Raw genomic sequence first — 27,607 nt, forward strand, 5'->3', positions numbered from 1 at the left:
TCAGAGGTGAGGTCGCTCCAACGAGCAGCCCGCCGGACTGGAAATGGGCAAACACAATGGACGAATTGAAAGAGAAGCAAGATTGGACCCATGGGGTGCTACAGTTTGGGGCTGCTCGAAGGACTGGGTGTGGTCCTCTTCAGGGCTCTCCCAGAGCTCTCCCCTCCCAGCTCCCCATAAAGAGGTGAACTGTGGATAGATTTGGGAGGTAAGGAGCTGGAGCCCCCTGTAGTCCTAACCACCCACGTATCTGGTGTTACCTCGATTATATGGGTTCCAAGTGCTGATATGAGCCTTGAACACACAACCTTCTGATTCATACGTGAGATTACTACCAACTGAGCCAAGCTCTTAAGGATACCATTAAGAACTACTGCATTTTGTTTCGCATTCTAATTTATCAATCTACCTCTACTGCGGTAAAGACTGGTCTATATTACTCTTATTTTGTGTATACTTTTTTTTTGCAGGATTTCCTTAATGTGACAAGCATTCTAACTGGAAAGGCAAACAATAATTTTAATGATGATGAAAAAGGTTTGTCATATGCCAGTCAATTAATGAATTCAGTTGAAGACTTCAGACAGTTATTAAAGCCTGGTAAGAAAACAATCAGTATAACGTTACCAAACATTCAACTGAAGGGAGAAGAGTTTGATGGAAACAACATCAACAGCAACTATACACAGAATTTTTCAGGAAATTTTTCATCCACAATATATATAAATCCAAAAACTTTGGAGAACTTTCAGGGTCTAAATTTTACAGTATCAACCATTGCTTATACTGAGCTACATCACCTTTTACCGAAGAGACTTGAATCGGGAGAAACAGACCTATACTTTATAAACAGTGTTATTCAATCAACAGCAGTGACCTTGACGAGTAAAAGTTCAGCCAAAATAGATAACGTTAGCATGAACTTCAGTGCAAATAGGATAAATGGCGATTTCAATACTGCAAAGTGCGTATTTTGGGATAAGGCCCTCTTCAATAAAAAAGGTGGCTGGTCAACTAAAGGTTGTACAACTGGATGGAGTGAGAATGAAATAACATGTCAATGTGGACACTTGACATCTTTTGCTGTGCTTATGTTACCAAATGCACCAGATTTCTCATTTTCTACTGAAATAACTTTCGTAGGGCTAGGCATGTCCATTGGATCACTGGCGATTTATCTCATGATAGAAGTAATGGTGTGGGATTCAGTTGTCAAAACCACCATTGGATATTTGCGACATATTGTGCTGGTCAACATTGCTATCTCTTTGTTACTTGGTCAGTGTGCATTTCTAATAGGTTCTGTTTCTTATGTTAAAGAAAAGAAAAACTACTGTAAAATTGTTACCGGTTTTACACATTTCTTTTTCCTTTCCACGTTCTTTTGGATGTTTTGTCACAGCTCAATGCTTTTTTACCATCTTAATTTTGTTTTTCATCATATAAGGAAGTCAATCTATATGTTGATTTTGTTTGTCATTGGTTATTTCATTCCACTGCTAATCGTGATTAGTGCATTTGCAATGTTTGGCGACAAATATAAAGGGAAATATTGTTGGTTAAACCCTGAGCCCATCGGCAAATTCAGTGCCTTTTATACATTTATTATACCAGTCGGATGTATCATTAGCATCGACATCATGATTCTGGTTCTGGTCATTGTAAAACTGATGAGACCATCTGTCTCAGATGGGGGTAAATCAGAAGACAAAGAAACAATCATGAAAATCTTCAAAGTCATCCTTCTGCTGACTCCAATTTTTGGACTGACCTGGATTATTGGATTCGCTGAAATCATTATGAGTAAATCTGCTGTCGTTCACTATATGTTTATTATCTTAAACTCATTGCAGGTACAGTAAACCTATTGTTTCTGATCTTAAGAATTGTTTTCGCTATTGCCTTATATAACTTGTATAAATTAATAATAATCATAATGTATTCATTTTTTTCAAGGGATTCTTTATTTTAATAACAAGTTTCTCAGAGAGAAAGGTGAAGAAATTTCATTTTTTTCTTACAAAATCAATTTAATTTGTTTTAGAATTTTGATTTCTTTAATTGAATATGACATTTTAATTCAAATCTTTTTCACATCTTAGATTCGAGACGCTTTAAGAAAGCATGTTCAATCATCGGTAAGTCTCATTGCAGAACTTTCAATCAATTTAGATCTTGGATTAGCAAAAGAGCAGTACTGTTTGGCTATTTTAATAAATTCCTTGATCCCTGCAGATTTGTATGCATCAACAATTTATGTAAAGCGGTTAAAGAGGAAATGCGAGCCTGGCACCACAGTGAATGTGTCAGAAGGTTGTGGTTCAAGCCCCACACAGGGGCTTTGAGCTCACAGTCTAGGCTGAAACCATTCATTGTGGAATTGTGATGCTTCATGAACTATTATTCAAATGGCCAAAAAAGGCCTCCATCCGTTTATATGCTTACCAATTTGTTAGCAAATGCCATCATTTCAATCACAAACCATTAGAGCCTTGTAGCTCAGAGGATGGAGCACTCACCTTGCAAGGGATAGGACCTGGATTTGATTCCTGGGCGGGGAGAAACTTTAGACAAGTTTCCTTGCTCCTCACGCCTCTGTTTACTGAGCAGTGAGTAGGAACTTGATTGTTAGTCGATTGGCAGATCGCTTTTTCGAGGGTAATAATTCCTTCAAAAATAAATAATAATGGTAAATTGGTCACTCAATCCATGACTGTGTGTGGGGCGCTGCTGTATGCAATTGGCTGCCACGTTTCGCCCACAAAATATACAGTCAATTCACTTTACAGTATATTCTGTGAAGCGTTTTGAGATGTCTCGAAGACGTGATAAGGCGCTATATCAAATGCAAGGATTATTATTTACCAACCATTAGACAAACTATGGCTCTTCAATCTTGAGAGAAGACATCTCATAGGAGACTTTATAGAGATGTTCTATATACAATTTTAAATGGGATTGAAAAAGTAAATTCAGAATAATCCTTTAGGATGCCCAAAGAGAATAGAGCCAAGAGGACATAGGTTTAGAGTAACTTGAGCAATTTGAGGACAGACACCAGATCATTGAGTCCAGGATATTGGATTACTTTAAAAAGCAGCTTGATGTAATGAGAAGATGGTAGGATGGTTCTAAATACTAATCCTTAATAATTTATTGGATTTGGTACACCACCTTTCATATCGGGAGGACTTCTTAAAGCAGTTCATAGGATTTACCATGAAGTAGAGTGACTGTGCAATGTAGGCAACCATAGCAGCCCATTTGCACATAGCTATGTCTCACGAATGGTCATGAAACAAATGACCAATTTTATTTGGGAATGTTAACCAGGACCCTGGGAGAAACTCCATTCTGGAAGGAAGAGATCTGAAGAAGATCCTTCTTCATTTGAACCAATTTTGTGAACTTGTGAAGGCACAATTAGCACAGTAACTTCTAGTTTGTGAAAAGCACATTTCACAACTTCTAGTTTGTGAAAAGCACCTTGTTGCTGAAATTAATGAACAGAAAAATATGAACCCATTATGTTGTATTTCAAATATAGTATTGGGATAAGGTGGGGCAGTGGGATTGAATTGATCTCCTCGCTCTGTGCAGACTTGATAAATCAGATAGCCTCCTCCTGCACTATAGATTTCTATGTTTAAGTAATGTTAACATGTACTTACATTTTTTTCAGACCTCACTAACCAGGTTGGAACAAATCTATTCCAAATCTCAAGAAAACTCAATGGGTAAATAAGGTAAGTGAATACTCTAGGATGGGATAAATCCCTTTTTAACCTGCTTGTCGGCCTTCCCAACTCCTCCCTCCACAGGCTGCAGATAATCCAGAACTCTGCAGCCCGTGTCCTCTTCTGCACCAAACTGCGTGACCCCATCTCCTGCATTTTCATCCAACTCCATTGGCTCCCTATCCTTCACAGGATCCAGTTCAAGATCCTGGTCCTCACGTACAAAGCCCTCCATGGCCTCGCCCCACCATACTTATGCGATTTCCTAACCCCCTCCCAACCCCCCGCTCCCTCCGCTCAGCCGGCTCCAGCCTGCTCCACGTCCCCCGACCCACCCGCCCCAACATTGGCAGGAGAGCCTTCAGCCACTCTGCCCCCAACCTCTGGAATTCCATCCCCCAGTCACTCCGCCTCGCCCCCTCCTTAGCTTTCTTCAAGTCCCGCCTCAAAACCCTCCTCTTTCACCATGCCATCGGTCAACCCCTTTCCCCCTCACCTCCCTTCTACCCCCCCCACCCCCCCGACCCCAGCTCCGGCCTAAATGCTGTACACTGTCCAGCGCCTTGGGACATCCTCCCGACGTGAAAGGCGCTATACAAATGTAATCTTGTTGCTGTTGTTGTTGTTGGATCTTAAAATATCAATTTGCTAATAATACCGTACCCATCTATATTAAGAGAATTAAATGCATTTATTCAGGTGATTGACAATATTCAGTGGAAGATGGATTTGTTGCATTTGTTGGAATTTCCATATGTGGGAGAGGTGCATGGAACGATGTTTGTTTTGGATACTCTTAAGCATGATGATGGGTTTCCTCATGTGTCAGACACCTGGTTAGCCCCCCAAAAAATATATGCAGATGACACCCAACTCTATCTCCCTGCTATCACCCTCTACTCCAGGACCACTGCTGCCTTGATGAATTGTCTGTCAGATATTAAATCCTGGATAAGAGCCATCTTTCTCCAGTTGAATGCTGACAAGACAGAGGCCCTGCTTATTGGCTCCCATCAGTGCTTCCTCATCTCAGGCGCTGACAGCATCACCATTCATGGATTCACACATCACGAGCCAGTACAAGAATCTTGTTTGACCCTCGTCTGTCCTTTAAACCCCACATCTGTGCCATGATCTGTTCTGCCTTACCCCACCGCCGCAACATTGCTTGCCTCCTCCACTACCTCTCCCCTCGAGCTGCCGAGTCCCTCATCTACGCTTTCATCATGTCCAGGCTTGACTATGCTAATTCCCTCCTCACCAGGACTTCCCTACTATCCTCTCCACAAGCTGCAGATTATTCAGAACTCTGCAGCTCATATGTAGATAAATCATAGAACATCTCTCTTTAAAAACTACTCAATTTAGTTTAGAAATCAAAAGCATGAAAATATCAAGACTTTAAGTAGTCTAGAGAATAAAGTTTTAAATATATTCAGTATAAAATGTGTGTCTGGTACTATTTATACAACAATTGTACAACAATCTGCTTAGAATGCAATTGGGTTTGTGATATATAACACTGTAAACCACACTGTAATAGCTTATAATTTTGTGATTTATTTTTATGTTGTGCACGTAAAATAAAACTTTGAAAATGGTTACTAGTAAATATATTCATTGCTCAGTTCTTCCAACAAACATCATCTTGAGTACCTTTCAATATCTACTACAGACTATTAGCACCAAGGCTGCCTATTATTCAGATTGGGTGACCAAATTATTATTATTCTTTATTTTTGTTTGAAGGAATTATTACCCCGGAAAAGCAATCCACCAATCGACTAACAACCATGTCCCTACTTGGTTACTCTGCTCCAGCCTGGGAATCCTCTGCCAGGCTCATCGTGGCACTCGGCGCTGGCTGTCCAGCAGCAGCAAGACCGACTGCCCCATTCCCTACTTCTGCCGCAAGCCACGCCGGACCCTGACCCTGGAGGCTAACCTCTCCCTCATCTGCATCCCCACCCTCCCTCTCAACCATTCCTCTACCCCCTCCCATCCCACACATCCCCCTGCCAATTGTCCGCATTGGACTTCAAAATGTCCACTCCATCTCCAACAAGACCCTGGCCATTAATGAACTCATCCTTGATGAGAACATTGACATTATGGCCCTCACAGAAACCTGGATCACCCCAAGTGACACCTTTCCCCTCACTGAGGCCACACCACCTGGCTACACCTACCACCATGCCCTACGCACCAACCGTTGTCATGGTGATGTGGCCCTCATATCTAGGGTGTCACTTGCCCTATACCCCTACTCCACCAGCTCATTCCCCTCCTTCGAACACCTCACCCTCTGCCATCCCTCCCACCTCCCTCTGAAAATTTTCTTACTTTACCCCAAATCCTCTCCCACCTTCATCTCTGACATCTCCACCCTCTTTGCTTCCCTCTGCTCCGACCGCCATCATCGTAGGCGATATCAACCTCTACTTCACTCTCCTGTTCCATCTCCTCAGACTTTTCCTCTCTCCTCTCCTCTCTCAACCTCTCCCTCCACATCCACTCTGCTACCCACATCCACAGTCACCCGCTCGACCTGGTGATCACCCGGGGCCTCAGCATCTCGGATGTGGAGTCCTGTAGCTCAGTGGTTAGAGCACTCACTTTGCAAGCGAGAGACCTGAGTTCAATTCCAGGCAGAGGGCGAAACCTTGGGCAAGTTTCCTTACTCCACACGCCTAATAATAATCCCTCCAAAACAAAACAATAATAAATTGGTCATTTTCAATCTACGACTGTTTGTGGGACATTGCTGTGCGCAATTGGCTGCCGCGTTCGCCCACAAATATACAGTCAATTCACTTTACAGTGTGTTCTGTGAAGCGCTTTGGGACGTCCTCCCGACGTGAAAAGCGCTATATCAAATGCAAGGATTATTATTATTATTATTATTATTATGTCACCATCACTGACAAGGCCATCTCTGACTACCATTTCATCTCCCTCAACTCCCATATCTTTCGCCCCACTGCCCCCAAACCTACCACCATCTTCTACCACCCGTGGAAGAAGATCTCCCCGTAATCCCTCTCCGCTGCCCTGGAGTCCTCTGATCTCCTCCCCCTCTGGCCCACCTCTCGCAACAACCCACTCACTGCACTCACTTTTCTCCACAGCACCCTCTCCACCACACTCGACGTCCTTGCCCCCTTCACCTCCCGAACTGCCACCTATTCCCGATCCTCACTCTGGTTCACCAGCCACCTCCGCTTGCTTAAGGGCCAGGTGCGGTCTGTCGAAAGCACTTGGCTCAAATCCGGCCTAATGGTCCACTGCTACATCTGGCTGGACCTCATCAAGAACTACCGGTCCGCTCTCGGCTCAGCCAAATCAGCCTTCTATTCCAGGTTAATCCTGGATGTGAAAGGCAATCCCAGGTTCCTGTTCTACACGACCAACCGTCTCCTCCGCCCTCCCCGCCACGCCTCGCAGATACTTTCCTCTGACTCTCACTGTGAGAAAATGCTGGACTTCCTCGAGTCCAAAATTGAGGGAATCCACTCAGCTGCTACTGCCCTCCCAACTTCCAACCCCTCCCTACCCCCACCCCACACAATTACCCATCCGACAATTACCCATACCTCCTTCCACACCTTTGAACCTGTCACCCCCTCCTCTGTCTTCAACACGGTAACCTCCATGAAATCCACCACCTGCTCCCTCGACACCATCCTTACCCCTCTCCTTAAATCTTAGCTCCACCTCCTTGCCCCACTACTCGCAGACATCATTAATCTCTCCCTGTCATCTGGCACTGTTCCTTCCCCACTCAAAACAGCCACCATCACCCCCACCCTGAAGAAACCGTCCCTTGACCCGTCACAGCTATCTAGCTACTTGCCCATCTCAAATCTACCCTTTCTATTCAAGGTCCTTGAGAGAGCCATCGCCTCCCAGCTTCGCTCTTTCCTCTCCTCTCGCTCCCTCCATGAGACCCTCCAGTCAGGTTTCCGTGCTGCCTACAGCACAGAAACTGCTCTGGTCAAGGTCACAAATGCCATCCTGACCATGTGTGACCAGGGCTCCCTCTGCTTCCTCGTCCTCCTTGACCTCTCCACCGCCTTTGACACTGTGGACCACTCAATCCTCCTTCACTGCCTCTCCTCCCACCTCAACCTTCAAGGCTCTGTCCTTGACTGGTTCAGGTCCTAACTTTCACACACGTCGCGGCAAACGGCTTCTCCTCCAGACCCCGCACTATCTCGTGCAGTGTTTCTCAGGGCTTTGTCCTCAGTCCCCTCCTCTTCATCCTATACATGCTCCCCCTTGGTGATGTCATCCGTAGACATGGGGTAAATTTCCACATGTATGCGGATGACACCCAACTCTACCTCTGTGCTTCCACCCTGAACTCCAGGACTACTGGCGTCCTGCCCGACTGCCTGTCCGACATCAAGTCCTGGATGAGGGACAACTTTCTCCAACTCAACGTCAGCAAGACCGAGGCCCTCCTGATTGGCTCGCCCCAACGCCTCCGCACCTCAAGCACTGGCAGCATCAGCCTCCATGGCTGCAAACTCAACCTCACTAAGCCAGTCAGGAACCTGGGTATCTTGTTTAACCCTGAACTGTCCTTTCTCCCCCACATCCGAGCCATGACTGGCACTGCCTACCACCACCTCCGCAATATTGCCAGACTCCGCCACTGCCTCACCCCTCAGGCTGCCGAAACCCTCACCCATGCATTCGTCACCTCAAGGCTTGATTACGGGAACTCCCTCCTCATCGGCCTTCCCAACTCTTCCCTTCACAAGCTGCAGATCATCCAAAACTCTGCAGCTCGTGTACTCTCACGCAACAGGCTCCGTGACCCCATCACTCCCACCCTCACCTGACTCCACTGGCTCCCCATCCCCCAGAGGATCGAGTTCAAGATCCTCGTCTTCAACTTTAAGGCCATCCATGGCCTTGCCCCATCCTACCTCTCTGACCTGCTGACTCCTATGAGCCTGCCCGCTCTCTCCGTTCATCAGGCTCCGGCCTGCTCCATGTCTCCCGCCCAACCCGCTCTACCATCGGTGGCCAGGCTTTCAGCCTCTCTGCCCCCACCCTCTGGAACTCCATCCCACAGTCCCTTCGACTCGTTTCCTCCCTCGCATCCTTCAAGGTCGGTCTCAAGACCTTTCTCATCAACCGTGCCTTTGGTCTCCCTCCCATCTCTCTGCCTTCCCTAACACCTACACTACCCCTCCCCCATGCTCGGACCCCGACACCTGACAGTTCATGGCTTTGGGACGTCCTCCTGACATAAGAACATAAGAATTAGGAGCAGGAGTAGGCCATTCGGCCCCTCGAGCCTGCCCCGCCATTCGATAAGATCATGACTGATCTTCAGACCTAACTCTAATTACCTGCCCTATCCCCATATCCCCTAATCCTTCTGTTTTTTTAAAAATCTATCAGTCTCAGCCTTGAAGATGTTCAAGGACTGAGCATCTACAGCCTTCTGGGGTAGTGAATTCCATAAATTCACTACTTTCTGAGTGAAGAAATGTTTCCTCAACTCTGTTCTAAAAAGCTGACCCTTAATTTTAAGACTGTGACCCTGGTTATAGATTCTCCTACCAGGGGAAACAGACCCTCAGTGTCTACTTTATCAGCCCTTTAAGAATTTTATATGTTTCAATAAAATCTCCCCTAATTCTTCTGTACTCTAGAGAATATAGCCCTAGTTTATTCAGCCTATCTTCATAGGTCAGTCCCCTCATCCCAGGAACTAACCGAGTGAATCTACGCTGCACCCCCTCTAGGGCAAGTATGTCCTTTTTTAAATAAGGAGACCAAAACTGCACACAATACTCCAGGTGCAGTCTCACCAAGGCCCTACACAGTTGCAGCAAGACTTCCCTACTCTTGTACTCTAAACCTTTTGCAATGAACGCTAACATGCCGTTCGCCTTCTTAGTTGCTTGCTGCACCTGCAAACTAACTTTTTGAGACTGGTGTACAAGAACACCCAAATCCCTCTGCACACTAACACTATCTAATCTCTCCCCCTCTAGAAAATAATCTGTTTTTCTATTTTTTCTACCTATAACTTCACACTTCCCCACATTAAATTCCATCTGCCACTTACTCACCGACTCCCCTAACCTATCTATATCCCGTTGCAATCTTTTTACATCATCCTCAGAGCTTACTCTCCCACCTAGTTTAGTGTCATCCGCGAATTTAAGTACGTTACATTCAATGTCCTCGTCTAGATCATTGATGTAAATTGTAAGTAGCTGAGGCCCAAGCACTGATCCTTGTGGCACTCCACTAGTCACATCCTGCCAATTCGAGAATGACCCGTTTATCCCTACTCTCTGTTTTTTACCCGTTAGCCACTCTTCAATCCATGCTAATATGTTCCCATTAATCCCATGGGCCTTAACCTTGTGCAATAGCCTTTTGTGTAGCACTTTGTCAAATGCCTTTATAAAATCTAAATATACTACATCTACTGGTTCCCCCCTATCTAACCTGCTAGATACATCTTCAAAAACTCTAAAAGATTAGTTAAGCATGACATGAAAGGCGCTCTGTAAATGTAACTTTGTTGTTGTTTTCGTTGTTGGACTTACTGCTCGGTAAACAGAGGAGGGTGGAGTAGGGAAACTTACCCAACATTTCACCCTGCCCGGGAATCAAACCCGAGTCTCTCGCTTGGGAGACAAGCGCTCTAACCACTGAGCTACAAGAGATGGTTCAAAGCACTTCACAGGATATACTGTAAAATGGATTGACCGGACAAAAGCAAGGACACCGGGAAAAACTCCCTTCTCTTTTCGAGTGCCTTAACATCCACCTGCAAGGGCAGATAAGACCTTGGTTTAATGTCTGATCCGAAGGATGCATTTTTGTTGGGTGACCAAATTATTATTATTTTTTATTTTAGTTTGAAGAAATTATTACCCCGGAAAAGCAATCCACCAATCAACTAGCAACCATGTCCCTACTTACTGCTCCATAATGCATTAAACAACAAAATTACATTTGTATAGCGCCTTCCACATCGGAAGGATGTCCCAAGGCACTGCATAATAAGTGTTTCTTTAATCCTTTTAAATTAAAGATTTATAATTATATTGGAGTATTCAGGTTGGTAATAAAATGATCATCAGAGGCTTCAAAAATATACTCTTTACCTAAATAAAAATGAAACAGCCGTAATCAGAAATGGGCAGTGTTGAAGGACAAGATTAGCTTATCTCTGCTGTTCAAACCTCTATGGTTTTCAACCTACAGATATGCTTCAGCCAGCATCATAAATACTTCAACTGTATATACGGTATTAAACCAATGGTCTGTCATTTATACATAGTCTAGGGTCAACTAATTTGTCAAGGTACTTCTGACATGTAATAGAGTTGGATCACACTGTATCAGCATTCAGAGTAAAGTTTGTGGTGTATTAAAATATTACTTGTGAAAAATTACACCAATAAAGACCACGAGGTGGCACTGCACCTCTCTTGGGAACTGGTCTCTTCCTTTCAAACCTCATCAATGACACTTGTGGGAATCGTGCTTTGGGTATTCCAGAGTTTCTTCTGGTGTCCTAGCCAGTCGTTTCCCGGATAAAATTGTTCATTCACCTCATAGCAGTTTGTGGGACAATGCTGTGCACAAATTGGCTGTTCACTTGCCTACAAAGTACATAGATAATCCTGCGAAGCGGGTTGAGACGATCTCCTGATGTGGAGAGTGCTTCGTCAAATGTCTATCAAATTATTATTTTTAGTATTATACACCTGGATTGACAGCATTCAACTTTCCCTTGAGGCAAGTTGATTATTGTAATAAATGATAATGATGATAATTATTATATTATTTTAATAATATCGATATCATTAATATAATTCTAATAAATATATTACTAATCATATCAATATTATTCTAAAACTAATCCTATTAATTATATTATTATTAATAATATTATTGTAAGGTGTTACAAGAAGTCTCCAAACAGACTTGTAACCTATTTTGCTTGTTGAATATTTGGTTTCCAGAATCTTCTGAGGAGCAGCAAAAATCCTTGCTCACCACAACGCCTTTCGAGGTCTTTTATATTCAATATTAATTTATTGAGGCTCAAGGTGTCTCCTAACGGCCTTATATATAATTAAATTCATATTTAATGTTTCATTAATCAATTAAAATTCACTTGTACAAACTAAGCTCACCCTCTTTTGTGGTTAATTTGCCATGTTTTTCGTCCACAAAATATACAGTCAATCCACTTTATAGTATATCCTGTGAAGCCCTTTGAGTCATCCCGATAACATGATAAGATGCTATATCTAATGCAAGGATTACAATTATTATTAATTCCAGACCTTGCCCATTTAGCACGGTATGTCAGGCTGAAACTGACTTGCTTACCTGATCAAAGAGTAGAGTAGATAGTGGGAGATTGTTTCCCCTGGTTGGAGAAACTAAAACCAGGGGTCACAACCTTAAAATCAGAGGCCAACCCTTTCGCACTGAGTTGAGGAAGAACTTCTTCACTCAAAGGGTGGTGAGTGTATGGAACTCGCTACCCCAAAGGGATATTGACGCTCAGTCCTTGAACATATTCAAGACTGAGATAGATATATTTCTTATTGCAAAAGGGATTAAGGAATATGAGGATAAGGCAGGGTTAGGTTATTAGCTGGAGTTAGATTAGAAGATCAGCCATGATTGAATGGCGGGGCAGGCTCGAAGGGCCAAATGGCCTACTCCTGCTCCTACGTGTTATGTTATGTTAAGATCTTTCTGAGACTGCCAAGGCAGGTTTATCCCTTGTTTGACCAAGAAGAATCAATGACTTAACCAGACACAATTAATCTGCTGAACTAAGTTAATTTTATTCATTCCAGATTTAGGTAGACAGTTGCAATTGACAGATAATGACATGGTTATTCATGTGGTGTCACAGCAACTAGCTGGGCTGAGTATTGTCAGAACAGCCAAGGAATTTTAGTTGTAAAGTTCAAGTCTCCAGATAATTAAATAAAAGGCCATTCTGATGGATTTGTGCATTAACTTAAAAAGGCAAGAGTAGTGCAATACAACCTTTGTTAGAAGTCCCTCATCTTGTCTCTCACATTGACTTGTATGGTTAACAAGCTGGTATTTGTTCTCTCTCTGATTCCTTGGCATCATCTCTTTGGCCTTGATCGGTTTACAGGTATTATAGTTTAACTTTGATAATAGAGTCTGCAGGCTTTTATTTCTTTATAATGGAGCCCTTTAACAGCCTTCCTTTCATTAGTCTCTCAAACTTTCTCCTGCTCTCTGTAGCAGAACTGTAGTTTATTTTTCCTTTTGATCAAAATCCACTTAATCCAGATCTCCACTACCACATACTCACCCACACTACAACAACAACAACTTGCACTAATATAGTGCCCTCCACGCAGGGTAGCATCTCAGAGCGCTTAACAGTGGCAGAACCTGACTCCGAGCCGTGGGGAGGTGGCTGTAAACACGGTCGAAGAGGAGAGTTTTCAGGGGGGACTTGAAAAAGGGGAGAGAGGGGGCAAGGCAGAGAGATTGAAGGAGAGTTTCGGGGTGTAGTGGCTGAAAGCGTGACCTCCGATGTTGGGGTAGAGGTGCAAGGGACGAGCAGGAGGCCGGTGCCAGTCGAGTGGAGGTGCCGGGTGGTGGAGTGGGGAGTGAGGAAGTCAGAGAGGTAGGGAGGTGAGAGAAAGTGAAGGGGTTTGAACACGCGTATGAGGATCTTGAAATTGATCCATTCGGTGATGGGGAGCCAATGGAGCCCGGCCAGAGCTGGTGAGATGTGGGTACGGAGTTTGATCCGGGTCAGTATGTGGGCGGCAGAGTTCTGAATGAGCTGGATCTTTTGAATAGTGGAGCTGGGGAGACCGGCGAGGAGTGCGTTAGAGTAATCCAGGCCGGAGGTGACAAACACACGCACGAGGGTTTTGGCTGCATTTGGGGTAAGGTACAGTCGGAGGCGGGCAATGGAGGTGGAAGAAGGTGGTCCTGGTCAGGGACCGAATGTGGGGGATAAAGAACATTGAGCTGCAGGAAGTTTACATTCATCCAGGCCCTGATGTCTACCAGATAAGCTGGAGTTAGTACCGGAGGAGGCAAAATAGATTTGTGTGTCATCCGCATACAAGCTTCCTGCTTGTCCCTCGTGCCTTCCGTTCCACAATCAGCGGCTGCGCTTTCCAGTATCCTGGCCTCAATCACCTCTTCCTGGTAACCTGGTGCAGTCATCAGTTACCTAGTCAAAGTGGGTTTATCTATTTCTCTCTGTTGCTACTAACTCAGGTGTCTGAGTCCATCTTTGTTTTGTTGTTAATTATCTTCTTTTTGGTTTTGTTGAATATTCTTTTACTAGTTTCCAGCTAATAAACACTGCTATAGAAGGACTTCAAAGGTGAAGGTATCTAGCTCAGAGTAGTTAGTGAATGTGAACGGGAAGAATCACAAAACTGTACAGCACCCTCTACTTATCCAATTTCTGTTGACTGCTGTACTTTGTGTGATATTGTGGACTGTAAGTACTGTTTGTGCTGAAAAGAAAATTACTGCAGCTAGTTTCAATACAAAAGTGGGGGTGTGGCAAGTTAGTCTGCACTGAATCAGGCCCCTCTGTTACACTTGTAATATTATAGACTTGGGATCTTTCAATTCCAATTATGCAACATACAATGCAGCAAAGATCAACAATCACCAGTAATATCTAATCACCACAAAGCATCCGTGATTTCTATAGATACATTGGGTGGGTAACCAGATCCAAGACAGATCAGTGTCATACTGAATAGCATATTCACCACAATGATAAATATCATTCAAGTGAACTGCTGTACTATTATTATTAATCGAACTTATTAAGTGAATCATTGATTCACTCTAGCATAAACTATCGTTTTATGTAGCTTCAGATTTTCACTGAACTAAATTTTAGATAGATTGGATCTTGTAGTGGGTTTGGTTTTTCCTTTATTCCAAACACTGCTCACATTTGAATACTTTCCTTTCTGTACCTCTTTGTTAGACCTCATTGTATGGGAGGAATCCCTCTTACACTGACGTACTCCCTGTGCACTAGTGTTCTCACTCTCGATAGTCTCCCTTCTTTTTGCCAACTCTCTCTCCTTCTGCTCTTCCCACTCTTCATCAGTATCATCTAGCAGAATTCCATTTTGCTCGGCAACCCTCCTATATTCAGCACACTCCAGCTCTGCTCTGAAAAGAGAAACAAATGAGATTAAAAATCAGTTTTAATTCCTATATATTGGAAAACAATATGTTCCCCTTGACTCCCCCTCCACCAATCCCCCCACACCCCACCACAGTTAATGTGTTCAGAGACCAGGAGGCAGTGGAGGCTGGCGAGGATTGGGGTGATGGATGTCTGGAGTTTAGTGTGTTTAAGGATGTGGGTGGCAGAATTTTAGATGAGCTGGACCTTGTGGACGGTGGAACTGGGGAGAGCAGCAAGGAGTGCGTCTGAGAAGTAAAGACAACAGTCCAATCCTCAATAACAGTTCAGTGAACATTGGGTGAACTCAATTATTAACATGTTACTTCACTCACTTCTTTCTCCAAAAAATTAAAGCTTCACGATTATTGCCTTTTTTCACTCTTTTGAAATTGTTGGACATAGCAATGATGTTCTTGTTATCTGCTGAAAAGTAAAAAGGTAATAAAAGCTAACAACATATCGGATTGGTGAAATGTCTAATATCTTAGCACTGGAGAGAGTACAGACATCGGACAGCTAAACTGATAGTTGTAATTAGACATTTCAGACACAAGAGGCTGCAGACTGAACCTGGAAATGTTCACATGAAAAAGAAGTTTGTTTTCCACAGTGTAGCATTTATCAGGCTCAGCTCACACAAAAGGGAAGTTCAGGGAGATCTCATTGATGTATTTAAGATTCTCAGTACAGTATAGATAATATACAATATAAAATTACAATGTAAAATTTCATTTGTAAAGCACCTTTCATGTCGGGAGGACATTCCAAGGTGCTGAACACTCAGGGTCATTAGGACCAGTGTTATTACAGCAACATGAGACCTAGTCAAACATGTTTAACATGTTAAAGAAAAACTCAAGTGGGTACCGATTGCCACAGTGAATGGCAATGCTATGGAATAAATAACACAATTTATTACGTATTATTTCCATTGGGACTGGCCAGATGGACCATATTGGTCTTTTCCAGTCAATGTACACGTTCCTATTGTTACAAACATATTGACATGAACTTTGGATGTCCTCCCAATGTGAAAGGTGCAATATAAATGCAATTTACTGTTGTTGTTTGTGACACTTTGCCATTACTTACTTTTCTAGAAATGCGACACAATCTGTTTGCCCATATATTTCTGCAATTCTTTTGGGGGTGTGCCCATAAAGATCCCCTTTGTCAACAGGAGCATGGAGTAAATGCAACGCTCGAAGGACAGACAACTTTCCATACTCTGCAGCAAAATGTGCTGCAGTCCAACCCGTGTCGGTTCCTAGGCAAGGTCGAGCTCCATTCTGTACGAGGAGCCTCACCATCTCCCCCTGCCCTAGAAGAACAGAACAAAGAAACTATGACAAAGAAACAACACTAGCCAAACTTTGTACAGCAACATGAGACCTAGTCAGATGTGTAGATTTGTGAATTCTGTTCAGATATTAAAACTGAAAAACAGAATTGTGTTGAATTAAACATTTTACATTGACAGTACAATTATTTTGATAGATACTGTATTTGAAACTTTTTTTGCAAACTCTTTTGGTATTTTAATAATTAAAAGACTGATATTTATTTTTGATTTGAAAGGGGCTTGCCTTCGTGAAATTGGTTCAGCAATCCTTTACTTGTGCAGAAGTGTATGTCGTTTTAAATGACCAGACTCCTGCGTGATCCACAAGCAGCATGGCTGACAAATATTGATAAATAAGGCTGCTATGTCAGCCTGTTGGACAATCTACTGGCAAACTTAATCTGGTGAGTCAGTGAGCATGAGAGGAAAAGCTATTGTCATTGGAATGAGCTATTGTTATGGAAACTGGAATGGTTTAACAATTAAGGTATCCTGCAATCTCTAGAGAATTAAAACAAGAGCAGGGATTCCAAGCAACAACACAATACAAATTGACACTTATATAGTATAGTGTTTTTCATGTCAGGAGGAATTCCCAATGCACTTAAGCGTCTTCGCTTGTCGCCTGAGCTGGGGTGGGAGCCAAGGGAATTGGGAAAGAGAAAGATGACTGAAGGTGCAATCAAAGCGGTAGGTCTGGTTCAACTCACTAGTAATGATAGCCTTATAGTTTCTTTTAAAAAGGTAACCGAGACTGGAAGAGTGCTGGAAAAGTATAGGATGTTGTTGATCAGTATGCAGTGAGTTGCATCCAGTTTTCCCTCTGAGTTTCATTGGTAATTGAGCACCAGTAGATGGCACTCTGACAGTGTATGATGTTTCCAATTGCTTGTGTTGTGATTTATCAGTGGAGGAACAGGATTTCCTGTTAGATTGAGAGCATTCTCCTTTCCACTGGACTCTTTGTAATTCTGACTGGTCTGTTTTTACAAAATTTGTTTAAAATGTACAAGATTCTTGTTTAAAAGTGGCCAGTACAAATCATCAAAGCTGCATATTTAACCAAAACATTTGAGCATAATTCAGAGGCGCTCAAACTAAAAAAAAAATGAGACTATGGTATATTTTCAGTAAGACTGTGAACTGTCCTCACGGAAAGTCCTGCCATGGCTGTGGGTTCTCTGGATCATCAGAAGCCAGGTATTTGTCGTTATTCTCAATCTTGCAAATCCCCAGTCTCAGTTGAGTAATTTGGGACAAGGCCAAGTTTAATTTATGATTTAATATTTGTTTAAGGTTTGAAGCAACATTTGATACACATGACACACATGATGACATCTATTGGCGTAATGAAGGCTGACATCCAGTGATTTCTCAGATGTTTCTTCAGCTCTCTTCCCACTGTTGGACAGCATCAGCATCCAAGGCTGCACTCTCCACCTCTCAAAGTCAGTCAGGAACCTCGGTGTTCTGTTCGACCCTGAGCTGTCCTTTCTCCCTCATATGCGCGCCACAACTGGCACCGCCTTCCATCACCTCCGGAATATCGCCAGACTACGGCACTACCTCACCTCTCACGCTGCTGAAACCCTGGTCCACGCCTTTATCACCTCAAGGCTGGACTATGGGAACTCTCTCCTCGTCGGCCTTCCCGGCACCTCCCTCCACAAGCTGCAGATCATTCAGAACTCTGCAGCTCGTGTACTGTCCCGCACCAGGCTTCGGGACCACATCACTTCCACCCTCGCTCGCCTCCACTGGCTCCCCATCCCCCAGAGGATCGAATTCAAAATCCTCATCCTCACCTACAAGGCCATTCACGGCCTCGCTCCCTGCTACCTCTCTGACCTACTATCCCCCTACCTACCTGCCCATACCCTCCGTTCCTCTGGCTCCGGTCTGCTCCACATCCCCTGCCCTAACCACCCTACCATCGGTGGTCGGGCCTTCAGCTTCTCAGCCCCTAGGCTCTGGAACTCCATCCCCCAGTGCCTTCGCCGCCTCCTCCCTTTCCTCCTTCAAGGCCGGTCTCAAGACCTTTCTCTTTGACCGAGCCTTCAGCTCCCCTCTCGACTCTCTACCCCCTCCTCGCTCCCTCCCTTCCCTCCCCTCACCCTGACCATTTCCCCCCTGCTCGGGTCCTGACCCAACTGTCCAGCGCCTTGGGACGTCCTCCCGACGTGAAAGGCGCTCTGTAAATGAAATCTTGTTGTTGTTGCTCAACAAATAGAATGTTCAGAATACCAAACAGAAAGGCAGCACCAAAATGAATAGATCAGCTTCACTCTGCTTTTCTACTCGTTCTTCAGTATTCACAAAATCAGATGAAATCAAGCGTGAAATGGGAAAAGACCATCAAAGCACAAGCCTATTACTTCAACAGACTTATTTGCTTACTGATTTAACGAGCTAAGAGGCATTTCTGAACACCTGAATAGTCAAGCAACCACACAATATTTATCTACACTCACAATTCTCCTATTCAAACCTGACTGAGAACATTATCAGCACAGAAACTATCATGTGGTGGTTTTACTCAGATCTCCCTGTAAACTGCAGTCCCAGGTGCTTATTCTTTTCTTTTTTTTTACAGAGTTGATCAATGTTGCATTGAGTACTTTATTCAACTGCTTCTGCTGGACATATGTATCAAAGAGGCTGTCAAGGATAAATGTGGGTCCGCTACAGGCAGAGACGGGGGGAATTATGGTAGGGGACAAAGACATGGCAGAGTCATTAAACAAGTACTTTGCTACTGTCTTCACCTGAGAAGACACTGAAAACCTACCAAGAATAGAGGGGAGCCAAGAAGAAAACGTTAGCAAGTAACGGGTAAATAAATGGTTTTAGGTAAATTATCAGGTCTTAAAACTGATAATAATAATAATAATAATAATCCTTGCATTTGATATAGCGCTTTTCACGTCGGGAGGACGTCCCAAAGCGCTTCACAGAACACACTGTAAAGTGAATTTACTGTATATTTGTGGGCGAACGCAGCAGCCAATTGCGCACAGCAATGTCCCACAAACAGTCGTAGATTGAAAGTGACCAATTTATTATTGGGTTTTTTTGGTTTTGGAGGGATTATTATTAGGCGTGTGGAGTAAGGAAACTTGCCCAAGGTTTCGCCCTCCGCCTGGAATTGAACTCAGGTCTCTCACTTGCAAAGCGAGTGCTCTAACCACTGAGCTACAGGACTCCACAGTGGACCTGATGGCCTACGTCCTAGGGTTTTAAAAGTGGTGGCTACTGAGATAGTGGATGGCTTGCCTTTGATCTTCCAAAATTCTCTGGATTCCAGAACGGTTCCCATTGATTGGAAGATTGCAAACATTACACCACTATTTAACAAGGGTGGGAAAGAAAAGATGGGGGACTATAGACCAGTTAGTCTGATTTCAGTGGTAGGGAAAATTCTTGAGTCCTTAATTAGAGGTGTCGTTATGGGTTTCCTGAAAGACCATAACATGATTAGGCAGAGTCAACATGGCTTTACAAAAGGGAAGTCATGCTTAACTAATCTTTTAGAGTTTTTGAAGATGTATCTAGCAGGTTAGATAGGGGGAACCAGTAGATGTATTATATTTAGATTTTAAAAAGGCATTTGACAAAGTGCCACACAAAAGGCTATTGCACAAGGTTAAGGCCCATGGGATTAATGGGAACATATTAGCATGGATTGAAGAGTGGTTAACGGGTAGAAAACAGAGAGTAGGGATAAACGGGTCATTCTCGAATTGGCAGGATGTGACTAGTGGAGTGCCACAAGGATCAGTGCTTGGACCTCAGCTACTTACAATTTACATCAATGATCTAGACGAGGACATTGAATGTAACGTATCTAAATTCGCGGATGACACTAAACTAGGTGGGAGAGTAAGCTCTGAGGATGATGCAAAAAGATTGCAACGGGATATAGATAGGCTAGGGGAGTGGGCGAGTAGGTGGCAGATGGAATTTAATGTGGGGAAGTGTGAAGTTATTCACCTTGGTAGAAAAAATAGAAAAACAGATTATTTTCTAGAGAGGGAGAGATTAGATAGTGTTAGTGTGCAGACGGATTTGCGTGTTCTTGTACACCAGTCTCAAAACGTTAGTGTGCAGGTGCAGCAAGCAACTAGGAAGGCGAACGGCATGTTAGCGTTCATTGCAAAAGGTTTAGAGTACAAGAGTAGGGAAATCTTGCTGCAACTGTGTAGGGCCTTGGTGAGACTGCACCTGGAGTATTGTGTGCAGTTTTGGTCTCCTTATTTAAAAAAGGACATACTTGCCCTAGAGGGGGTGCAGTGTAGATTCACTCGGTTAGTTCCTGGGATGAGGGGACTGACCTATGAAGATAGGCTGAATAAACTAGGGCTATATTCTCTAGAGTACAGAAGAATTAGGGGAGATCTTATTGAAACATATAAGATTCTTAAAGGGCTGAATAAAGTAGACACTGAGGGTCTGTTTCCCCTGGTAGGAGAATCTACAACCAGGGGTCACAGTCTTAAAATTAAGGATCAGCCTTTTAGAACAGAGTTGAGGAAACATTTCTTCACTGAGGGTAGTGAATTTATGGAACTCACTACCCCAGAAGGCTGTAGATGCTCAGTCCTTGAATATCTTCAAGGCTGAGACTGATAGATTTTTAAAAAACAGAGGGATTAGGGGATATGGGGATAGGGCAGATAATTAGAGTTAGGTCTGAAGATCAGCCATGACCTTATCCAATGGCGGGGCAGGCTCGAGGGGCCGAATGGCCTACTCCTGCTCCTAATTCTTATGACGCTGCTGTGCGCAATTCGCTGCCGCATTCGCCCACAAATATACAGTCAATTCACTCTACAGTCTATTCTGTGAAGTGCTTTGGGACATCTAGAAGACGTGAAAAGCGCTATATCAGATGCAAGGATTATTATTATTACTATGTTCTTATGTTCTTATACAGTATCTGCTCCCCTTTGGGGAAAAAATAACTTTTTTTTTTTGACACAATCCATCATCATGCTTATCCAAACTGAGAGTTTCATACACGTATGTCACCTACACTTGCAAATTTCTCTATGTCTGGGATGTAATGTGTGTTCTTATCAAAGGGACACACCTTGCTTACCTAATATCAGAGAGTATTAGTCACAGGTTGGCAAGAAACAAGGCTTGGGGCCCCAGAATGTTTTGGGATAGTGCTAAGTACAACCAGATAAAACCACATAGCTTACCAATGAGAGCATAGTTTGGTAAGCTTTCTGCTGCTTATCCAGTTAGGACCACCCTACCTGTTGAGGTTTTGGAATGAGGGTTAACAGCAGCTGAGTGGGAACAATTATTTTCGCTAGCCTGCCTCTCCAAATCCTGCTGATGAACCTGGCAGGCTGGTCTGTGATCAGCGGTGCCCTGGAGTAATGTCAGGAACTGGTTCAGAAACCGCCACAGAGGGTTGACTCGATTCCGACATTCTGTTGCTAAGCATGTCACCTTGGATCCAGTTCAGCTCCAAGGAGAGCCCACTTACCACCGCTTTCCCTTCACCCATCACAAATGATCATTTGACATCCAACAAGCAACATAGCCCTAACTCGGTGGATAGCAGGTATCAGGAATTTTCTGTGGGCTTGCTGGTGAACTGATAAACTCAGCGTAAAACTAGTGAGAGCAAGAATTTCAAGTTTTACAAATGTTTTTAATGTTAAATCTGTAGCTGCTTGTTCCGGACTCAAGAGTCAAATAATCTGCTTTCATCCACATTATTTATGCTTGTCAACATTTTTAAACATCAGTAGCGTGAACACCAAGACCACAAGAAATTAGGAAGTTTCTTGGAGAAAAACAGAACCAAAAATTACAAGCATATTTCAATAATAAAATGCTAGTTTTGTTTTACATGGAAAGAGAATGCAATTTTCTATATTATAAAACAATAAAAGTCAACAATCACTGCAATGAGATTTCCCCAAGTATCCCACCTTTGATTGCCGCCCAGTGAAGTGGAGTCCTGTCATTCCAATCAGGATCTTTAAGGTTGGGGTCGCAAGAACGCTTCTTCAAAATCTCCTCCACCTCTTCAGAGTCAGCAGAAGCTGCTGCTTCGTGCAGTTCTGTCATTTCACTGGAACAGACGGATAGACAGGTCACTTGATCTGCCCCACAAACTGAACCGCAAGTGGAAGGGCAGGGAAGGGAATTGCAGCTACAGCACAGTTTGTTTTTGGTCAGCCTGGTGTCTGACGCATTTAGAAACCCATCACCATCCAAACAAAACTGAGATTGTTGGGATGGAATGTGCACTCTCTTCCTGGAGGGACACATCCTGCTTACCTAATTCCGGAAAGTATTAAGGGTAGGTTGGCAAGAGCCAAGGCTTGGGGACCCCAGAGTGTGCGTTGGGGTACTGCTGGAGTCTAACCAGCTGAAACCGTATAGCTTATCATTGATATCGCTATCTGACAAGCTTTTCCAGCTAGGACCACCCTACCCATTAGAGCTTTGGCTTGCAAGAGTTAACAGGAGCTGAGCGAGACATCTCCCTGCCCCCAGTGACTGGTCTACCCTTCCAGGTCCTGCTGATGAGCTGGGCTGTGCTGTCATCAGCAGTGGCCTGGAATACTGCGGACCCACCTGGCTCAGAAACCGGACTGGAGACCATCACAGAGATCTGGCTCGATTCCGATTGGAGTCAGTTCAGATCCCCACTTACCTTCCCCCCCCCCTCCCCGCGCCCCCAGGAGGAGACTCACCACAAACTGTGCCAGCAGTGCGGGGGCTGGGGCTGAGGCTGGGCTGTGAGCAGTGAGAGTGTAGCTGCTCAGCTCTGTGTTTACCGGTTGCTATGGCAGGAGTGTGGGCGGGTTGGACGATTTCACGCCTGATTGGGCGGGTTTTGGTGGTTTTTCGTGTAAAAAATAGTCTTTGGGCGAGTGCCTAATTTTTTTTTAAAAAAAAGTTAAATCTGCAAAACGTTTCTCTCCACCCCAACCCCACACCCCTTTTTAAAAAGACCCTTTGTTACACAATTTCAAATGCACTAAACCTAAATCGGCCACTGGCTACACACGTTATTTTTATTTCTGGCAAAATCCTGGTCACCAGCAGCAAGTAGACCAGCACCCAGCACCTCAAATATTGGAGCAACATCCTGGCTCCCAGTTTGTGCCCTGGAGAATGAACCTGATTTGTGTGAGAGCTGATGTGGCCACTGCTCGCACTCACGCTTATAATGCAGCGAGTGGTTCTTGAAGCTACGCTGTGCTGGGAATTCAATGGACATGTCTGCCTGTCCCAGTGACCCTGTCTATTTCCACGGGGTGAGGGAGACAGCAATAACAACAATAACTTGCATTTTATTTATTATTAATAATATTATTGGATGATACAACAAAATTACAGTGGAATGGGAATAGAGTAGGATTGGGAGATCTAGCACTGGTAGAATCTACAATTGAGAGACCTGGGCTCAATTCCCGGCAGGGTGAAACCTTGAGGCAAGTTTCCTAATTCCACACGCCTGATAATAATCCCTCAAAAAAAATAATAAATTGGTCATTTCAATCCACGACTGTTTGCGAGACGCTGCTGTGCGCAATTGGCTGCCGCATTTCGCCCACAAATATACAGTCAATTCACTTTACAGTCTATTCTGTGAAGCGCTTTGAGATGTCGAGAAGGTGTTAAAAGCGCTATATCAAATGCAAGGATTACTATTATTATTATTTATTTAGAGCCCTCGGCAGAGTCTCGGTACGCTAAACAGTGGTGGAGCATGACACCCAGTTGGGGGGAGGGAGGAGGTGACCATAAGCACGGACGAAGAGGAAGATCTTCAGTCATGATCTAAAAGAGGGGAAGTAGGGGGTGAGGAGGAGGGTTTGGGGTGTAGTGGCTGAAAGCGCAGCTGCCGATGGTGGAGCGGAGGGGACAAGGGACAAACAGGAGGTCAGAGTCAGCCGAGCCGTGGTAGTGGGACAGAAAGGTAGGCAGGTGCCAAGGCATGAAAGGATTTGTAGACAAGTGAGAGGATCTTGAAATCAATCTGTTCGGTGAGAGGGAGCCAGTGAAGCCTGGCGAGGATTTGTGTGATGGGGTACAGAGTTTAGTGTGGGTGAGAGTACAGGCGGCAGAGTCAAAATTTATCTCACAAAGGAGAATTACTAACTTTAAACAACTTTTGTTGAACGCTACTGAATGGAGCTAAGTGGATGAGCTAAGGATGTGTACCGTGGCTACCAACAACAACTTGCATTTATATAGCGACCTTCATGCAGGGTAACTTTATTCGTTGTGACTGTATCTCAAGACCCCAGATTCAAGAGGCTAGGAGAAACTTTAATGCTGTATGACATAGTGTACCTCGACTTCCAAAGTCAACCAGAAGAATCGTGTCACAGGATTTTAAACATCCACTCGAACAGACAAGAACTCAGACCTTCAAAACCTTTATGTACAAGACAGCGCTCCCAGACTTAAGTGTCATGTTAGACTGAGTTCAAGTCCCAATATTGTCCTTGAATCTCCAACATTGTGATCCAGAGGTAAAAGTGTTACCAATTGAGCCAATTTGATACACCTGTTGGATTGTAAACAGGGCCTTGCAAATTGTGTCACTGATCACAAGAGAGGCTCAGTCTAGCAAAGTACTTTTTTTTTAAAAAGTCACTGCACTCATGACTAATGAGTCAAGTGTCAGCACCAACACTTGAGGGTTGCTCATTTTACAGCTAGTGTTGGTATTACGGTGAACCTCCAAAATAGAAAACTGTTGTATTAATGATCAGACTCCTCACTGGAAGCAGAAATTCTTCCCACTCAGCTCCTGTCAATGCTGCAAGCTAAAGCCCTAAGTAGCAGAAAGCTTACCAGCCAGTGCTCTCAGTGGCTTTGTGGTTTTAGCTGGTTAACGTCAGCTGTAACCCAATTTACACACCTAAGGTTCCAAGCTTTGGCTCTTGTCAGCCTGCACCTAATACAATCTGGAGGTGGCAGGACAGGTAGATAAAGCTGTTAAAAAAGCATACGGTTTTATAAGTAGGGGCATAGAATTCAAAAGTCAGGAGCTTTGTTGAATATTTATAAAATGCTGGTTAGGCCTCAGCTGGAGTACTGTGTTCACTTCTGGGCACTGTACTTTAGGAAAGATGTTAGGGCATCGGAGAGGGTGCAAAGGACATTTACCAGGATGGTACCAGGAATGAAGGACCTTAGTTATGAGGAGAGGTTAGGGAAACTCGGATTATTCTCCCTAGAGCAGAGAAGATTAAGTGGGGATTTAATAGAGGTTTTCAAGATCATGAGAGGATTTGATAGGTTGAACCGGGAAAAACTGTTCCCACTGGCATGTAGGTAGGTCAGTAACCCGAGGACACCGATTTAAGATAGTTGTTAAAAGAAAGAGGGGAGATTAGGAAAAATGTTTTCACCCGGCAAGTTGTTGAGATCTGGTATGCATTACCTGAAAGGGTAGTGGAAGCCGATTCAATAACAACTTTTAAGAGAGAAGTAGATGGGTATTTGGGGAGGACAGGATTGCAGGGCTGTGGAGAGAAAGCAGGCCAGTGGGATTGAGTTGGATTGCTCTTTTAGGAGCTGGTCCAGACGCGATGGGCCAAATGGCCTCTTTCTGTGCTGTATGATTCTATGAATTAGGTAGGCATTTGGTTCATCCTTCCAGACAGAGAGTGTGCTCCAGGTACAGGGAAAATTCCATATGTAGGTGGCATACATATAGTACAGCTCTTAGTCTGGCTTGAATACTCCTATAATAATAATCCTTCCATTTGTTAATGTCTTAATATGTCTTCGAGATGTCTCAAAGCGATTCACAGATTATACTGTTAAGTGAATTGACTGTAATATTTTGTGGGTGTAAAGCTGCAGCCAAAAGCTTACAGCAGTGTCCCACACCTGTCATGAATTGAGTGACCAAGTTATTATTTTTAAAAATTGGAAGAGATTATTTAGCCCTGGAAAACGAATCCACCAATCGACTAACAACCGGGTTCCTACTGCTCGGTAAACCGAAGCATGTGGAGTAAGGAAACTTACCTAACATTTTGCCCTGCCTGGGAATCAAACCCAGGTCTGTTTGCTTGCAAGGCGAGTGCTCTAACCCATATTCTATATGACTCCAATAGGCTACAGGACTTAAGCACGATGATGGTTTGACTGGAGTCCTGTAGCTCAGTGGTTAGAGCACTCGCTTTGCAAGTGAGAGACCTGAGTTCAATTCCAGGCAGGACGAAACCTTGGGCAAGTTTCCTTACTCCACACGCCTAATAATAATCCCTCCAAAAACCAAAACCAATAATAAATTGGTAATTTTCAATCTACGACTGTTTGTGGGACATTGCTGTGTGCAATTGGCTACCGCGTTCGCCCACAAATATACAGTCAATTCATTTTACAGTGTGTTCTGTGAAGCGCTTTGGGATGTCCTCCTGACATGAAAAGCTCTATATCAAATGCAAGGATTATTAGTATTATTATTATGGTTTTCCGAGTGTGTCAGATACCGACTGATCAAAAAAAGAAACTATACTGTTTAGATAGATTCAACTTGTTTCACAGGTTGTTGTGAAGTATACAATCAGATACGCATTGTTATCCTAATCAAGTTTGTTTGGGGGATTCATCTTTAATTCCCGGAAAGGCACCGCAACTATTCTTGTACTTTATTTGAAGTGTTTCAATGTTAAAATTGGTCCGAGCTTCGCTAGTTGATCTGAGTGCATAACTGCATCACTTGACCACTTCACTGCGTGTACCTTTGTTCTGAAATCCAAACGTGACCAAATAGCAAGTGTGGCTCTTTAACAATTACAGTGCTCATCAGCATCAATGCACAATACAATGCACAAAGCTCACCCATAGAATATATTGCTGGTGTGCACAGCTGGCTTGTACAATACCGAGTTGGTGTGTCGAATACAGGGATAACATCTACAAAACAGAACTTGCCTGTACAATAGAATCAACACACTCAAACGCATAGCCAGCCTACACTCTTTGCAGAGGTGGTCTTGCACACTTAGCCTCCACAAGTGCAGAGTTTGCCTATACATTACAGATGTAGCCTATATATTGCAGCACTGGTTCTTATAGCTCAGGTGGTGAGTAGAAATAAATGGTGGTGCGTGTGTGAAACACACAGCTCTGGCGCAACTTGCAATGGACATGTTGTGTCTGCTGGTATTTAAATGGCTTAAATGGCATTGCTGCACAGCGCCTTTAATGCTTCGGATTAATAGCGTCGGATTGAACGGGGAGGGTTTCCTGCACATACACACACACACATATGCATACATACCACACACCACCCACACACCACCA

The 27,607-nt window shown here is 43.8% G+C and overlaps 2 protein-coding genes and 1 long non-coding RNA gene across 4 annotated transcripts; 2 read left to right on the forward strand and 1 right to left on the reverse strand.

Moving 5' to 3' along the window:
• Nucleotides 1-866: 866 nt before the first annotated feature.
• Nucleotides 867-1,950, forward strand: LOC121848035 (adhesion G-protein coupled receptor F1-like). The gene has a single exon (XM_042333470.1). The coding sequence runs from the start codon at nucleotides 918-920 to the stop codon at nucleotides 1,860-1,862; it is 945 nt and encodes a 314-aa protein (XP_042189404.1). The 5' UTR covers nucleotides 867-917; the 3' UTR covers nucleotides 1,863-1,950.
• A 155-nt stretch (nucleotides 1,951-2,105) lies between these two features.
• Nucleotides 2,106-4,563, forward strand: LOC103180928. The gene is made up of 3 exons (XR_006084948.1): nucleotides 2,106-2,138; nucleotides 3,683-3,746; nucleotides 4,437-4,563. It is a non-coding gene; the product is annotated as an uncharacterized LOC103180928 (long non-coding RNA).
• A 10,030-nt stretch (nucleotides 4,564-14,593) lies between these two features.
• LOC103180926 (ankyrin repeat domain-containing protein 66) lies at nucleotides 14,594-27,598 on the reverse strand. 2 transcript variants are annotated; one of them, XM_007897038.2, is made up of 4 exons: nucleotides 27,585-27,598; nucleotides 22,252-22,394; nucleotides 16,054-16,282; nucleotides 14,594-14,942 (listed from the first exon to the last, which is right to left on the reverse strand). In XM_007897038.2, exons 2-4 carry the CDS (start codon nucleotides 22,388-22,390, stop codon nucleotides 14,651-14,653), a joined length of 660 nt encoding a protein of 219 aa, XP_007895229.2. In that variant the 5' UTR covers nucleotides 22,391-22,394; nucleotides 27,585-27,598; the 3' UTR covers nucleotides 14,594-14,650. The 2 variants fall into 2 exon arrangements, with proteins under 2 accessions (XP_007895229.2, XP_007895230.2); XM_007897039.2 differs by lacking the exon at nucleotides 27,585-27,598 and adding an exon at nucleotides 23,023-23,071.
• Between the last annotated feature and the right edge of the window lie 9 nt (nucleotides 27,599-27,607).

This window comes from Callorhinchus milii, unplaced genomic scaffold, assembly GCF_018977255.1.
Source record: "Callorhinchus milii isolate IMCB2004 unplaced genomic scaffold, IMCB_Cmil_1.0 Scaffold3, whole genome shotgun sequence".
In the NCBI taxonomy this organism is placed as follows: Eukaryota; Metazoa; Chordata; class Chondrichthyes; order Chimaeriformes; family Callorhinchidae; genus Callorhinchus; species Callorhinchus milii.